General features: G+C 37.0%; 1 protein-coding gene across 8 annotated transcripts in view; it reads left to right on the top strand.

Moving 5' to 3' along the window:
- Scmh1 (Scm polycomb group protein homolog 1) overlaps window positions 1-16,485 on the top strand; it is a 93,118-nt gene that overhangs the window by 19,478 nt on the left and 57,155 nt on the right. For 5 of the 8 annotated variants that reach the window (XM_013348359.2, XM_026781769.1, XM_026781768.1 and 2 more), the window contains 4 exons: window positions 3,838-3,977; window positions 4,858-4,928; window positions 11,350-11,584; window positions 15,714-15,802. In XM_013348359.2, the coding sequence (XP_013203813.1) occupies window positions 3,902-3,977; window positions 4,858-4,928; window positions 11,350-11,584; window positions 15,714-15,802 (471 nt within the window). In that variant the 5' untranslated portion in view covers window positions 3,838-3,901. Of the gene's footprint in view, window positions 1-3,834; window positions 3,978-4,857; window positions 4,929-6,369; window positions 10,584-11,349; window positions 11,585-15,713; window positions 15,803-16,485 lie in introns of those variants that run through there. The other 3 variants (XM_005353322.2, XM_013348357.2, XM_013348361.2) reach the window with 2 other exon arrangements.

The following is a 16,485-nucleotide window of genomic DNA, read 5'->3' as shown; positions in this document are numbered from 1 at the left end:
TGAGCCTATACTAAGCTTCAAGGCACTATAATTAAACAGCAAAGGTTGAAAAGGAATAAACAGTCTCTAGCTATGCAGAGTTTAAATAGCTTATCACAGTGATATGATGGGCCGAGTGTGAAAGGGTCTTAAAGGGGAGAGGAAAAACCAGAAAGCTTTGCAGAGGAAATAGTGTTTTTGTTGAGCGTCTGTCGATGTTTATGGGAGGTTTGGGCAAAGGTACAGGCCAAACAAAATATCTAAAAGTTTGTTGGAGGAATTCTCATTTAGTGTGAGTGTCATGATTCTGGACCTGTAAAGCCTCCCCAGCCCAGGCCTTTTTCACTGCAGGTTGCCTGCCTTAACTGTCCAGAAAGCCCTAAAAAGCCTCTGTTCCTCACTGCCTGAAAAGAACAGTAATGTCGCTCTAGATACTTTATTACTAAAGTACCTAGGTGACTTCTCTCTCATTTTTTTCTCAGTGAAGAAACTATATAAAAATATTAGTATCATAGCTGAAACTGTTTGTTTGTTTGTGTTTTTTTTTATTTTGTTTGAGGTTTTTGTTGTTGTTTTGGATGTTTGGTTTTTATTTTACCCAATCTTCTGCTCTAGTCTTCAGGGATTTGATGACTGTACATACTAAAACACTCATAATTCTGTATGCATGAATTTTTTAAAACCTCAGACCAGATGGTTTGAATGTATATTAATGAATTTTTATTATTGATTCTGGGAACTGAGCTTCCTCTTGAAACTTCCCTTTTTAGCCAGGGTATTTGATGAGCTCTTTGTGTTTTGCTAAGAGAATTCTTTGTGGTATAGAAAGGACACTAATAATATAATTCAGTTCCTCTTATTTGTTTTCAGAAATTATCTTTTGACTTGATGTTTTATTTTTAAGTGATCCATTAACATATAAAGCTAGTGATTTTAAAGGGTTCTAGATGATGTTTTGAGAGGGCTATTTAACATTAAATATTTTAAAATAACTGGGTATTTTAAGCGCTATATATGCTACCATTCACTAATCATTTGAAAAATACCAAGAACACATAATGTGGAGGATATGAGTTATGAAAAGAACTCACTCAAACAAATTACTTAAATTGTTTATGAGACTACATGAAACAGTGTTCCTGATGCTGAGATAGACAGACTAATGAGAAGAAAAAATGTAATCCAGAAATAGATCTAAGAATTTATTTAAAAAAAAATCAATGCAAGATCAAGGTGATTGCAAATCCATAGAGAGAAGATGCTTTATTCAATAGGTGGTATTGGAGCACATTTATTGAAAAAAAAAAGTGTAAAGAGAAAGCTAGATGTTTGCTTCTTTCATTTTATAAATTAAATTGCAGCTAGATCAGATGTTTACATATAAAAAATGAAATAGAGACATTCTTGAAGAAAATATGGTTAATATTTTTATAATACCTAAGTGAGGAAAGTGTGTATGAAAATCAAGAAACCATAAACAGGGTGACAGAGAAACATGAGAGCTAACCCTACCAAATGAGACAAGCATCTTAATCATATACATGAAGGGCTTATATGAATTTTCAAAGACCTTAGGATCTATAAGAATTGGAAGTTTATGTTAACTGAAAGATAGCAAAAATAAGAACTAGTTAATAAGCCTCTGAAAGTCTTCACCTTAATAGTGATCAAAGAATTGTCCATAACATATATTAGCAGGTTTTTTGTTTTGTTTGTTTGTTTACTATTAGACTTATCAAATTTCCAAGCACTTGATAAACTAAGGTAGCACAATTGCTAGTTTGATGTCAGCCAAGTTCCAGGCCAGACTGGGCTTTATAAATGAGACCCTATATCAAAAAACACCAAAATCTAGAAATTGTTAAAATATAACTTTTAACGAAAGCATGAAATACATACTTATATACTTTATTTTTCATTTCATTCACCTATTCTTTAAAAATTTCACACATGTATGCAGTGTGTTTTGGTCACACCTCCTCTTAATTCATGTACTTTTGATAGTAATAAAGATTGTCGTATGTAGTGATGAGGCGAGCAGGCCTGCTTTTTGTCCCACCCGGCTTCTGCACGGCTAGCTTTACACCCAAAATAACAACACACAAACTGTATTCATTTAAACACTGCCTGGCCCATTATATCTAGCCTCTTCTTGGCTAACTCTCATATCTTGCTTTAACCCATATCTAATAATGTGTGTAGCACCACGAAGTGGTGGCTTACCGGGAAGATTCTAACCTACCTCCCGGAGCTTCCATGGCAACTGCCTGACTCGGCTTCTTTCTCCCAGCATTCTGTTCGGTCTACTCCACCTATCTAAATTCTGCCCTATCAAAAGGCCAAGGCAGTTTCTTTATTAACAAATGAAAGTAACACATAGACAGAAGACCCACCTACATCAGTCATACTCTTTCTAGAGGATACTTCAGCAATACAGATTATGTCAGAACCCAAAATATCCAGTTTGCTGACTTAAACTTACTTTAATTACAATATTATTGTGCAAGTTTAATATTTCTGCTTGTCTAGTGACTGAAAAGTGTCATGGTGTAGGAACTCTGCCTATCTTGGTCCACCATTAATACAGTTCTTTACACTTTGAAGGATATTATGCATTTATCAGATGAAGAATTTAGATAAAATTGTATTCATTATATAAATAATTATCTCCATCTTTCAGATGAGTAAACCGAGGCTTGGAAGGTTAAATTTGCCTAAGATACTTGCTGTAAAAATAGACTTAAGCAACATGTTTTGATTTTTAGTATATCTTTAAAAAATACCAGTAGTCTACAGACACAGATTTAACTTGAAGCTACTGAGTGAAAACTTTTAAAGCTGATTCCATGAACTTTGAAGAACTGAGAACACTTAGGAATATGGTTTTGGAATCAGCAATTTAGACCTTGTGTTGTGAAACTACTGTTGGAGGGCCACGCTGAGCGTGCTATCTGCTTTTGTCAGTTTCCTAGAACACAAGCTTTCTCTTCTCTTTTCACTTTTCACTGTCTGTACCCTCTAGTCCACTACCAGAAAGACTGAGTTTAACAGCTATGATATGGACTATGTGTCTTATAAAGCGTAATAGTTTTATTATCAAACTTACTCTTGATCCATACCTTGCTTTCTACTGTTTAATTTGTGATTATTTTAATGCTTGCAGATTCAGAAGTCATATGATATCTGACTTTATGATAAACATGAAAGAATGTGTTTAAATAATCTGATTGGTTTAATAAAAAAAAACTATCTTATTTTTAAATTTACCTGATGAAGAAAAAAGGTATGGTTCAAATCAGTCATTATGATGTTTTGGACTGCTTTTCACATATTCTTTTTTAATCAGTAATAGGAGGTTTCCTACATCGTATATGCCTGAGGTTTCTGACCTTTTTACCTTGTAACACACTTATAGCACAGGAGTTGATTAACATGGTTGATATGCCTAATAGACAACTGTAATTGATGCTGCCATAATTCTTAAAATCAAAGTCTCTTGGGTACTTTTGATCAGAACTCAAGATAACATTTATTCAGTCCTTGACTTAAGACTTTCTCAACTAATAGCAAGCAAATTCGTTATTAAATTTTGATAACCTCTTTAAATCTTCACTCCAGGACATAACTCTCTCATTTACTGTATGGACTGTCTGGTCATGTTATTTAATTATGGACTGGCTTTTGAAATACTTCAGAACTGATTGAGATTTCTGGCCGTACCTATTTGCTTAGTTAAGAATGGTGGGAAAGGAACTGATTTTAAAGCAGAGCTATAAAGTCAGAATAGTGTAAAGTCTTGGCATCATATTTGTTGTGACTTAGATATCATTATTCAGTAATTCATTTTATTCCCAGCAGCTAGTGCTTTTTGCATGGCCCAAATGGGCCCTGTGCTGGTCCACTACAGAGGAAACTTCAAGAAATGCTGGTTTGCTACAGTGTTTTAGCTTGTGAGAGTCTCTGGGACCTTCCCTGCTCCATCATGGGGTCACCTCTAGGTGGGTATTAGGTGAAAACTGTAAATTGCTTTAATTTTGAAATAAAGAACTTGGTAATCTTTTGTGGGCTAATGATACTCGTATAAAACAGCATATGCCTTTCCATGTTGTCCTAGCCCCAGAACAGTGTCAGTGCCACCTTAAAGACTGCCCTTCTAGTTCGTTGTTCTTTAGACTTTGGCATACTTGAGGCAACATCAAGAGACTAAAAGATTTTGTAGACAACCCGGTTTGTTCTTCCTTGTCATCAGAATTGCTTTTCAAACCCTACTTTGAGCTAGACTATCACATACCCATCATTCTGTACCTCAGTACAACATTTTGTACCTGGAGTGGCGATTTAAAAGGTGAGGACTGAAGAATATTTATCTCACTCATGTTGCTTTCCCTCCCCTGAAATCCGCTTGCCCATTTCTCTAGACAGTCTTTGTTTTATACTTCCTAAGTTGAGGTGTGGGATCAAACCATATTGGGTACTAAATCATGTTCCCTGACTGCAGTGCAGGGCCTCTCGAGTAGTCAGATTGTTCAAGAAGAACAATTTATCCACTACCTTCAGCCTTCTCTGCTTTCCATGACTTCTTGGTATTTCTTTTAAATGCTAATATACTCTGTTCTAGAATTTTTAGTCAGTCTAGAGACTAACTTGTGAAACAGCATTGGTCATCTTAAGACTATGATTTTAAAACATTAATTTAAAAAGGTTCATCCAGGGCACTCAGATTCTTCCCTCTAAGATTACCTTTGATCAAGAACAAATGGAAAAAAAAGTTAAAACCATTCAACTAATTGCTTGCTTGATATTTAGTGTAGAGTACATCCTAAAAGCATTTTTTTTTTAGGAAGTTGACTGTGATAGAGATTTCTATTTCCTTTACAGGTCATTTTACCTGGGACAAATACCTAAAAGAAACATGTTCAGTCCCAGCGCCTGTCCATTGCTTCAAGCAGGTAATTGATTTTCAACATGGTTAGTAGGTGGGAGACAGTGTTTTCTGGTGCTTGAGTAATCAGAACATGAGGTAGGAGCCTTTGACTTCTTACCTGAGGACCCTAAGATAAAGTTGTATGAGAGGAGCTCAAGTAAAAGTTGGTCATTGAGTTTTAGCACCAGGCCTCCCCCAAACTTCATTCCACAGAACACCTTCTTTCCTCCAACGTTATTCTGTTACTGGGGGGGAGGGGGGAGTATTTTTTTTCTGGAGCTCTTAATTCAGAGAGATAGGAAAGAGAATTGTGGTTTTTAGATGGTTTTTGAATGTGGAGCCTTTTCCTGTGTTCAACACCTCTGTCACAATCTTACCTTTCTTTAATAACACTGAACCCAGTCTTACTGGGGGACATTTTTTGAGTCATTATAGCTTCCTGCATAGAATTAAGTGTTCTAGACAATGTGTGGTAATGATTCCATGTCAATGTGTAGTAAGGTTGGTAACCTAAGCAGTTCACTGTTGCTAAATAGAGCAGGATGCTACAGGTTCTTTATATCACTCTTCCTTCGGTCCTCAGTTATTTCCTAATCAACATTTCACTTTAAGTTGTATCTACTTTCTAAGTAAAAGTACATATTCTCTTTACTTGAAATATATTGTCTTAAGTTCATATGTTTACCTAAAACATTCTTAAGTCAAATATACTAAGCAGTAGCTCTCAAATCACCAAGATCAGGTAACTAAACAGTGATCTGAGAAATAAGAAACAAATGAGTTAAGCCTGTGTGATTTGCAGCTTACCTCTTGGATCCAGATCATGTTCCAAGGAAGGTTAACTTTAGGTTGAGCCATCAAATTCCCTAATTCAAGGACATGGAACTGAGAGTTCAGAAGCATTAAAGTAGCTAAAACTTACAGGTCACTGTGTCAGAGAAGATGGACATTTAACATAACAAAACCCAAAAGGTCTATAGAGGATCATCTTTATTTGGGAAAGTATTGCTGTTGAGTGACAGGAAGCTACTTATGGCCAATAAAAATCCTTCTGAAAATATTGGCATCTTCTATTTGCTACTTGTCTCTTATTCACTTCTTTTGCTTGATGCTCTTGAATAAAATTACTCATCCAAAACTTAAAAAAAAAAGAAAAGAAAGAAAGAAAGAAAAGGTGACTCAACAGTTAAGAGCACTAGCTGTTCTTTCAGAGGACCTGAGTTCAGTTCCAGCATTCCAATCAGGTAAAATAACCATCTGTAACTTCAGCTCCAAGGGATCTAAAACCTCTGGACCTGCAGGCACCTGCACTCATGTACACATACCTACATGCAGAAATACACATAATTAAAATTAATATCTTTTTTTTTTCTTTTTTGGTTTTTCGAGACAGGGTTTCTCTGTGGCTTTGGTGCCTGTCCTGGAACTAGCTCTTGTAGACCAGGCTGGTCTCGAACTCACAGAGATCTGCCTGCCTCTGCCTCCCGAGTGCTGGGATTAAAAGCGTGCGCCACCATCGCCCGGCTCTAAAATTAATATCTTGAAAGGAAACCTATTGTCTGAATTAGAACTGCTTTAGGATTCAGAAATTCTGTATATCCTAATTCTGGGGACTGGTAGACATTCTACTGTACAGGCTCAGTGCATTTTGCATTGTCAGACATGGCTAGATAGACTGATTCTGAGACAAATCACCTACATAGCTGAGCATCAGATGTTATAACAGGAGGAAAGTGGAGGCTACCACTTGCAAAAACATGAGATTAATACTACCTTCTGAAACTGGAAATGTGGCATATGACATGTTTCACATGGGTATCAGGATTGAAATAGTTGTACATGTTGTTCCTGACACTCCTTTCCCACCACTACCCACAGTAACTTGTTGCTATAACTTAGAAAAACAATTAATGGGTTTCTACTACTCCCCTGCCACAGAGATGTGCTGGAAATATTTGAGCATCCCCATGGTCCCAGCTGTACTCCTGCCTCAAGGTACAATGCCTATCAAAGTCCAAGGAAACTATAGCCAATATCAGTCACATTCTGCCCTCCCTTCTGTTAGCACCTCTCTGGGAGGAATTTGCCAGATTTCAGTCATGATCCATCCCCACTGTATCCTTCTTAGGCACTGTATCTGAAAAACTGGGGGAGGTCCCCATACACCTAGGGCAGGCATTCTCACCGCAGAAGAACAACCAACGTTCCCTACATCTCACTGATCATTGCATTGATCACTCTGTATTACCACACCCTCCTTTTAAGTCACGGTATGAGTGCCACAGACAGAGATTCCTGTTACACCCTCTCTGTCTAGTACTGGACCCATGCCAATGTCAAATCAGAGGACAAGTACCTCAGGGTCCTCATTACTGGAACAGCAAATGCCAGAGGGTTCAAGTAATAAAATGAATATCATCATTGCCTAAGGAAACAAATCACCTTGTAGGGGTCACAAGTTTCATTATAGGAGTAGGCACAGAGTATAACCACACATACTGCTTTCTATATCACATTTGCTTGAACTGCTTGAGTATCTCCAGTCTTGTTTGTATCACCCAAAGAGATAGTAGTTCTCTCTGATTCTGATATAATACAGATATAACTGGTATTAACACACTATATCCAAACTCACTGATCATAAACAAATGTGCTTCAGAGAGATTACACTATGGTGTTCAACTGGAAATCGCATTGGCATTGAATATCAATAAGTCAATGAACAAGGTACATCTTCGGAAAACATTAAGTCCGTTCCATAAAAGTGATAAGGCTATCCACTGTACCAGATATGTAAGCTTTAATATAGGAATACAAGAACTGTGAAAAACAAGGTAATACAACATCTCCTAAAGTCCATTCATAACACTCTAGTAGGATATTCCAAAGAGATCAAAGTAGATGAAATACCTGTTAGAAAATTCAAAAGAATTATTTCTAAAAATCTCAAGAAAATCAGACAAGCAGTTAAGTGAAATTAGTAAGGCAATGCTGAGTGAGGAATTTAGCAGAGAGATGGGGATTTCAAAAAAGAATAAGTCAGAATCTTGAAAATGAAAAGTTCTATAAATCAGTTTAAAAAAATTAAGGCCTGTGGATAAGAGCACATGTATGAGGACCCGAGTACTCAAAAGTTGTGCATGACCACCAACATGTAACCCCTGCATTTTGGATCTCTGTGGCTCGCTGGCTGCCAACCTAGCCTCAGCTTCAGTAAGAGACTCTGTCTCAAAAAATAAGTTGGAAAATGACACAGCAGGACACCTACTGGCCTCTTCTGGCTTCTGTATGAATGTGTACTTATGCGTGTGCACCTGCACCACAGGCATACCTGTACATGCCCCCAAAATGTAGATCTACAAGAAATAGTAATATTGAAAGATTGAATCAGTGATAAAGAGTCTTACTAAAAAGATCCTGGGTCTAGATTGTTACATTGCTGTTATCTCTTCTTTGCTTCTTTTTCTCTTCCTTTCTTTTTTTTTTTTTTGTGTGTATGTATGTATGTGCGTGTGTATGGGGAGGAGGTGGATATGGTCTTATATATTCCAGTCTAGTCTCAAACACCCTATATAGCTGGGGATGACCTTGAACTTTTGATCTGCTTGCATTCACATGCCAGTTTATGCAGAATTGGGGATTGAATCCCAGGACTTTGTACTCAGCAGGCAGGCACCCTACCAGCTGAACCACATCCCAAGCTCCTGAGTTTATCCAAACTTCTAAAGAACCAGTACTAATGCTTCTCAAATCATAGAAGAAGACAAGAATCATTGTATGTAGGAGTGCATAGGTATATGTGGATGTGACTACACAGAGGAACAAGGGTGAGATGGGAAGAAGAGCAAAAGCATACTTTGAAAAAGTTATAGTGTTTTCTAGCACCTATGTGCTGATCGTTAAAACGTAGAAAACAACTGAAAGTTGGGAGGAGACCCTTCCCAACTTATTCTGTTCAGTCTGAAATATCTGTTACTAAAGTCTGACAGCATAACAAGAGAAAACTACAGAGCAATAATCCTATTGGGCAAAAAAGGGAATACCCTCAAGAACATGCTTGCAAATTAAAATCAAGAGTTTATCAGAAAGATCATACATTATGTTCAGGTTGGTTTCATTCCAGGGATACAAGAATGTTTCAGAATATATAAATCAGCTACATATTACATAATGTATACATAATACCTTGCATAAATTGAATGAACTATAGAAATCATGATTGCCTCAATAGATACAGAAACAATAGTGATAACATTTATTCATAGTAAAATTCCTGAATGTATTAGGTATAGAAAAATTGTGCCTTAACATAATAAAGCCTGTATATGACAGACATTTAGGCAGAATCCTACTGAATGAGGAAAACTGAAAACATATTGTCCCAGGTAAGAATTGAAATATCCTGCTGTTGTGGTTAGTATAGCTCTTAGTGTGTCTCGAAATTTTGTATTGTCACAGTTTTTATTTAGTATAATATTAGAAATTTTAACTAGAGCAAATTTTAACTAGAACAGTTTGGCAAGAGAAAGAAAGAAAAGCCAAATTATCACTCTTTAAAAATGATGTAATTCTGCCAGTGGTGAAGGGACAGAGGCACTAACTGTTCCTCTTAGCAGCATGAGGAGGTCTCCTAGTCCTTTAAGGACCTTGACTCAAGACAAACTGATTCCTGGCTTTGGTGTAGTAAATAAGAATTAAGTATTATTAAACAGGTGTGTATTTTTATTACTAAATGTAGTTTAATCTAGTCTTAATGTATGAGACAGACAAACTGAAGTGTGGCTATGAACCTCCTAAGGAAAAATTATAATTAATTTTATTAATATCAGTCATGTGTAATATTAAAAAAAACAATGCAAATAATCCATCAATGATAAATAAGCAAAATGGAGTGCATCTATACAAGCTAACTAATAGTGTCTGAGGTCTCTGCAGAGAGGGAAATGGAAGATAACTCCTAACAATGATAGGATTTCTTTAAGGATGATGATGAAATGTTACAAAATGGATAGGTATGGTATTTAGTCAACTATGAATATGCTAAAAAGTTTTGGTGTATCAATTACACACAAACATACCCACATCAGCCAGCCATTCTACTGCTAGAAATTTATGCAAGAGAAAAGAAAATGACCCTCCATCTATGGGTCTGTGGCTTCCATATCTGTAGATTTAGTCAACAGCAGACCAGAAATGTTTAGGAAAAGCCAGGTGTGGTGGTGCACATCTCTAGTCTCAACACTTGGGGGACTGAGTGGCAAGACCGCTGTATTAGAAGCCCAACTGAACAACATGGTGAGATCCAGGTACAGCTGGAGGTATGGTTGAAACACCTACCTCAAAAAAAAAAATGGGTAGGTAGGTAAAAGGGTTCCTGGTCTAACATATATAGAGGGTATTTTCCAATGTACTATTGTATATTTCATACAAATATTTGTTTGTGCATGTATATAGCCACATGTTTATAAAAGCCAAAAGCTAGATTTGAACCAAATGGCCTACTATTCAGCAACAAAAAGAAATGCATATCAGATCCAGGGATATTAAGTTGAAATCAGAAGTGTTTTAGATTTCAGATTTTGGAATATTTTCCTATATAGTAAAGTATCTTGTGGATATGACCCATCTAAGCATGCAATTTATTATTGTTTCTTACATGCCTTATGCCCATGGTCTGAAGGTAATTATATAATATTTTTAATGATATTTTTACTTCAACACATCATATAATGCCAAATACAGAATTTTCTTGTACCAGCATGTCAGTAACAAAGCTTCTCATTTTGAATTTCATAATTTCAGATGAGATATACTCCAATTGTACCGATAAGGTCAACAATATTAAGAATATCATAATATTTACACTGACTAAAAAATCTAGACAATAAAAAACAGTACTCCTCCATGATTCTATCTAAGACTAGAAGGAGAGGGGCTGGAGAAGGAAATTACAGAGAAGCATGTGAGGACTTGAGACTGATGGCATGGTCATTGTTTTGATCATAATGGTGCTTTCAAAGGTAGAGTATATATGATGGCATATGTCAAGACTTACCAAAATGTACAGTTTACTGTATGTCAGTGATAGTTGACGTATGAATTAACATTAAAATAAGAAGAACGTCAACCCCTAGTAGTCTGTGAGTTAGCTGTAGAAGAGCAAATGAGCAGCGGACATCATCATACACTCCTACCCTGTCTTGTACTGGTCTGAGTCAGCATTTCTACGTCAGAGGAAAGGAACCTTTCCTTTTTTTTACTTTCTAATGCTTCATTTGCATAACATCTTTCCTAAAGGTTAGGGAATACACCAGATTGGTTATCCTTAGCCATCTATAACCAATTTGAATCCAGTCCATACATTTTCAAATCTCACCTCTTTCATATTTCTACTGAAATGCAGTTTATACTTAGTCTGTCTAATTTGTTTGGGTTGTTCTTCTCAGTCCTACACACCTCCAAGCAATGAGTTCAAGATCAGCATGAAACTGGAAGCTCAGGACCCCAGGAACACCACATCCACCTGTATTGCCACAGTAGTTGGACTGACAGGTGCCCGACTGCGCCTGCGCCTTGATGGCAGTGACAACAAGAATGACTTCTGGAGACTGGTTGACTCCTCTGAGATACAGCCAGTTGGAAACTGCGAGAAAAATGGTGGCATGCTGCAGCCCCCACTAGGTGAGTAACTATATACCCTATTCTCCCTGGCTTTCAAAAATTATACATCCTTTTGTGGGGAAGCCCAGGAACACATGACTGCCCTTTCTTTTTCAGAGTAGTTTCCCTAAAAGACCTACCTAATATAAAGTAAGTTATCTTTACATTAGTATAGGGTGTCTAGTCCTCACACACTCTATTTTAACTTAACAAGAAACCGTACTCTTTCTCAACTGTTTCACTTATGTTTCTTTTTTTTTTTTTTTTTTTTTTTTTTGGTTTTTCGAGACAGGGTTTCTCTGTGGCTTTGGAGCCTGTCCTGGAACTAGCTCTGTAGACCAGGCTGGTCTCGAACTCACTGGGATCTGCCTGCCTCTGCCTCCCGAGTGCTGGGAGAAACCCTGTCTCGGAAAAAAAAAAAAGATAGCCATCAGTCTGACCACAGGGCAAGGCCAGTTCGGGCACCCTCTCCTCTACTGCTTAGGGTCTTAGCTGGGGTGGATTCACCTGTTACCTGCAGTGAATGATGTTCTATTTTGTGCCACTAGAGGGTGCAAAATATGATTGGAATAATGCTCTGTTGATCCACATTTAAATCCACGGCTTGGGGCTGGAGAGATGGCTCAGCCGTTAAAGGCTAGGCTCACAACCATAAATATAAATCCACGGCTTGGTAGTTCACTGGACAGCTGGACTGTAGCTTATTCAGTGATTCTCACAACCCCAGGAACACCCAGAAACTCTTCAGAACAGCTTCTTTTTGAAGATTTTAAAACAATCCTAGCAAGTGAGCACAGAGCACATGTAAGACTGCGCCAGGACTGATTTAAGATTTTGTGGCCAAGGATAATTTACTTTACCTTGCTTTTAACCTTGAGTTTCAGTTGAGCTTCACCTGAAACATAATTAATAAGCTCTTGTGGCTTTTGTGACAAACAAATGGAGTAACATGATGAACCATCCATTAATTTTTTTTAATATTTATTATGTATACAATATTCTGTCTGTGTGTATGTCTGCAGGCCAGAAGAGGGCGTCAGACCTCGGTACAGATGATTGTGATCCACCATGTGGTTGCTGGGAATTGAACTCGGGACCTTTGGAAGAGCAGGCAGTGCTCTTACCCTCTGAGCCATCTCTCCAGCCCCCCATTAATTTTTGACACCCACTTAACAAATGGAGTTCTTTTCCCTTCAGTAAAATGCCTATCAATCTTACTCTAGTTGAAGAAAACATATATGTTAAAATTTATTGTCATTCGTTTTATTAGGATGTATTATATATAAATATATATATATAATACCAGATTTTACTGACTCGTGCATGCATGTTATATATTTTGATTATATTCACCTCTTATTACCCTCTATTCTGCCCTTTCCATTACTACTTTTCTCTTTCCCAACTAATCCTCCTTCTATTTTAATGTCTCTAATTTATTTATTTGTGACACAAATAGTCTCGTTGGGTTGAATAAAAGCATGGGTGTGGTGTTTTTATGACAAAAATAAGGTAGAAAACCAATTCCAGCCTCCATATGCACACGAAGCCAACATTTTTACATGCACCCACACACACATACACATAAACATATAAATACATATTAAAATAAGTCCTAGGATCCCAGCCTGACCACAAGCAGCTTCATTGTCCATGAAGAATTTCTTGTCTTCTCTTTACTTTAGCTTTGTTTTCTACAATATGAAATCTTTGGGTAGTTCACCTTCAAGCTCCTTTCCAATGTGAAACTCATATCTATGACTTCCAAGAACATTAATACAAATTACTTATTCTCTTGAATTTGGATGGAGAAAGAGATCAACATCACCTTGGAGGCCATGGAATTAAAGTTCTTAGTATTGCCACTCTAACTTGTGTATCTTGCACTTCTAAAGATGCTTGCTAGGAAGTAATAAACAAAGAACTGTAAGATACAGGGCTAAACCATCACATACTGAAATCTGTCCTCACCATACTTATGTGACATTGAACAACCTACTAGTTGATCTACATTTCATCTTCTGTAAAGTACAGGTAATTGTATTTGCCTTATGTTACCATTTCGAATGTTAAATAAGAAATGGCATGTAACATGGGTAATACATTCAGTGCACATTAGCTATTGTGCTGATACCCTTGTATCATATATGGCAGGGAGGATTTTTTAGCTCCTCAAATTCCAAACAAAATGGAAGACCCTTTCTTTAAAAATGTTTAAATTACCTGGTCAGACAGGTAACTGAGGGTATGAAACCTGAATTTCCTAATTGCGCAGGCATCTAATCTAATTGAGTGTGCGTCCATGCTATCCCTATCTTTTATACACACATATACACACCAGTCCTCAGTTTCTGGAGGACTTGAATTTAAAAACCAACCAAATAAGCAAACAAACAATTATGATCAAAGCAAATGAAGTAGTCAAAAACCTAGTTCAAGCCAGATTAGAAAAGGACAAAAAGGAAGCAAGAGTTATTTAATCTTATAACCAAGAAGGCCAAGAAATGATCTAGTATTGTGTTTTAATAGGCTGTTTTAAATGCTATAGTTCTCTCCATCCCAGCCCTACTTTGGTCTTATTTGGAAATGTTTTCTATGTATCAATGCTGAATTTATATATATTCTTACAGCTATGACCCTTTTTAGCATACTTTTAATGCCACAAGATAATTGACCCACATTTACACATATAATTTTGATCTAAAAAGAGTCTGATGCTCCAACATGGAATTATTTTCCATCCTGTGGCCAAGTAGATAGGGCAACCTGATTGAGATCCCACCAAATCATGTGGAGTTAAGAATATTATTTTTGTTTTGTTTTTCAAAAGAACAAAGTGGCTAAGCAACAAAAGAGTAAGAGATGCAGTTTCAGATTAAGTAATAAAATGCCCACCTTGCTATTGCTGTTGTTGATAGGAATGAGCTCTCCCAAGAACCTACTTGTTTTAGGAAGGTTGACTTAGTAGAGTTAGATTGGGACAGAAAATGTAAATCATATGACGGTATTGCACCTTCCTAACTTTCATTTTCTCTTTCTCATGAATTTAACTAGTTTTTAATGTTAATCCCAAAAGGTGATTTTTAATTTTTACTTTCATATTTATTTCAACATAGTGCATAAGCATATAGGATCAGGTCTCAAGATTGCTTACTCAGATTGTGTCATTTGCACATTTGAAACCTTAATTTATTGTTGTCTCCTTCCTCATCTGTAAAATGAAGATACTGTCTATGTTTTGAGGCTGCTTAAATATTCAGCAGTCAGTGGAAAGTGATTGGCACAGAGCTTCACACTTAACAACTTTCTGTTGTTCCATATGTTCAGCATTGACACAGACTGTCCTATGATGATAAGGCCGAGGTTGGGAGACAGTTTTAAAATCATTTCAGTATAGGGGCTTGAAGCCAAATTGAAAGGAGGACTTGAGAATCAAATCAGAAGACCAAATTTAATAATGATCTTAATTTTTACCACTCACTAATTCAATGGTACAGTCCCACTGACTTTGTGGATTTCAATGGACAATTAAATGTTTAGGCTTCTTTTTGGCAAAATGAATAATTTAGGGTAGAATGATTTTTCTGTTTCATCATTCATTGATCTTAGTTATTTACGAAGACAAGAAGTCCAAAAGTATATGTGCATACGTGATTGTCTTCAGAGAGCCATAGGAAAATAGTGAGTTGTTTTATAGTGATTGATTGGCTTACTTGTGTTTTTAGACTTACAAACTGACTTACTTACTTAATCAACCGTTTTTTATTAAGAGACTGTTAAATCCAATTTTACAGTGTACTGTTTATATCACTTCCAAGTATCTGTTTTTCCTATATTATATCTGTCTTGGATTTATGCAAGAAAGCATTTGAGGAATTACGGTTATATTTGTCTTTGGTTTGGAGACCCTGTTGTACCACTTACTTGTTGCATTACGTAGGATAAATTTACATTCCCTCCAAAGGGCCTCTTTTCCTCATCTGTCTAATGAGCCATTTCCTTTGTCCAATTTTTAAACCCTTTTCAAGGGCCTATGAGTGTCACAGCATAGGTGTGGCAGGAGTAGCTAGATTCTGGAGGGAGAACTTGATATCACCCTGCCCTTCGGAAACATTTTTTGTTAACCTGATCTCCATTATATTCACTGCAGGATTTCGACTGAATGCCTCCTCTTGGCCCATGTTTCTTTTGAAGACACTAAATGGAGCAGAGATGGCTCCCATCAAGATTTTCCATAAGGTATACTATCCCTCAGCTATCACGATCTGCAAGCTTCTTAAAAATCAAGCAACTAGCCAGGCAGCGGTGAGAACTCAGGAGGCAGAGGCAGGTGGATCTCTGAGTTTGAGGACAGCCTGGTCTACAGATCAAGTTCTAGGACAGCCAGGGCTACACAGAGAAACTTTGTCTTGAAAAAACAAAACCAAAACAAACAAAAAAAAATTAAATACTTGCCTTTGCTTTCTATCAATTACTGAACCTCTACTGTCTCTATTATATTTCTATGGCATGAGAATGCTTCTCAGACACTAGTTCAGCAGAAGATTTAAAAATCTATAAAGCAGGGCTGGAGAGATGGCTCAGAGGTTAAGAACACTGTCTGTTCTTCCAGAGGTTGTGAGTTCAATTCCCAGCAACCACATGGTGGTTCACAGCCATCTATAATAAGATCTGGTGCCCTTTTCTGGCCTGTAGGCAGACATGGAAACTAACACTGTATACATAATAAATAAATAAATATTTAAAAAATCTATAAAGCAAATGTTATCTTCAGAGAATTGTATTAGACTATAAGAACAAGACAGGAGGGCTGGAGAGATGGCTCAGCGGTTAAGAGCATTGCCCGTTCTTCCAAAGGTCCTGAGTTCAATTCCCAGCAACCACATGGTGGCTCACAACCATCTGTAATGAGGTCTGGTGCC

This window comes from Microtus ochrogaster, chromosome 10 (assembly GCF_000317375.1).
Source record: "Microtus ochrogaster isolate Prairie Vole_2 chromosome 10, MicOch1.0, whole genome shotgun sequence".
Classification (NCBI taxonomy): Eukaryota; Metazoa; Chordata; class Mammalia; order Rodentia; family Cricetidae; genus Microtus; species Microtus ochrogaster.
This window is presented reverse-complemented; position numbering and strand designations above follow the sequence as displayed.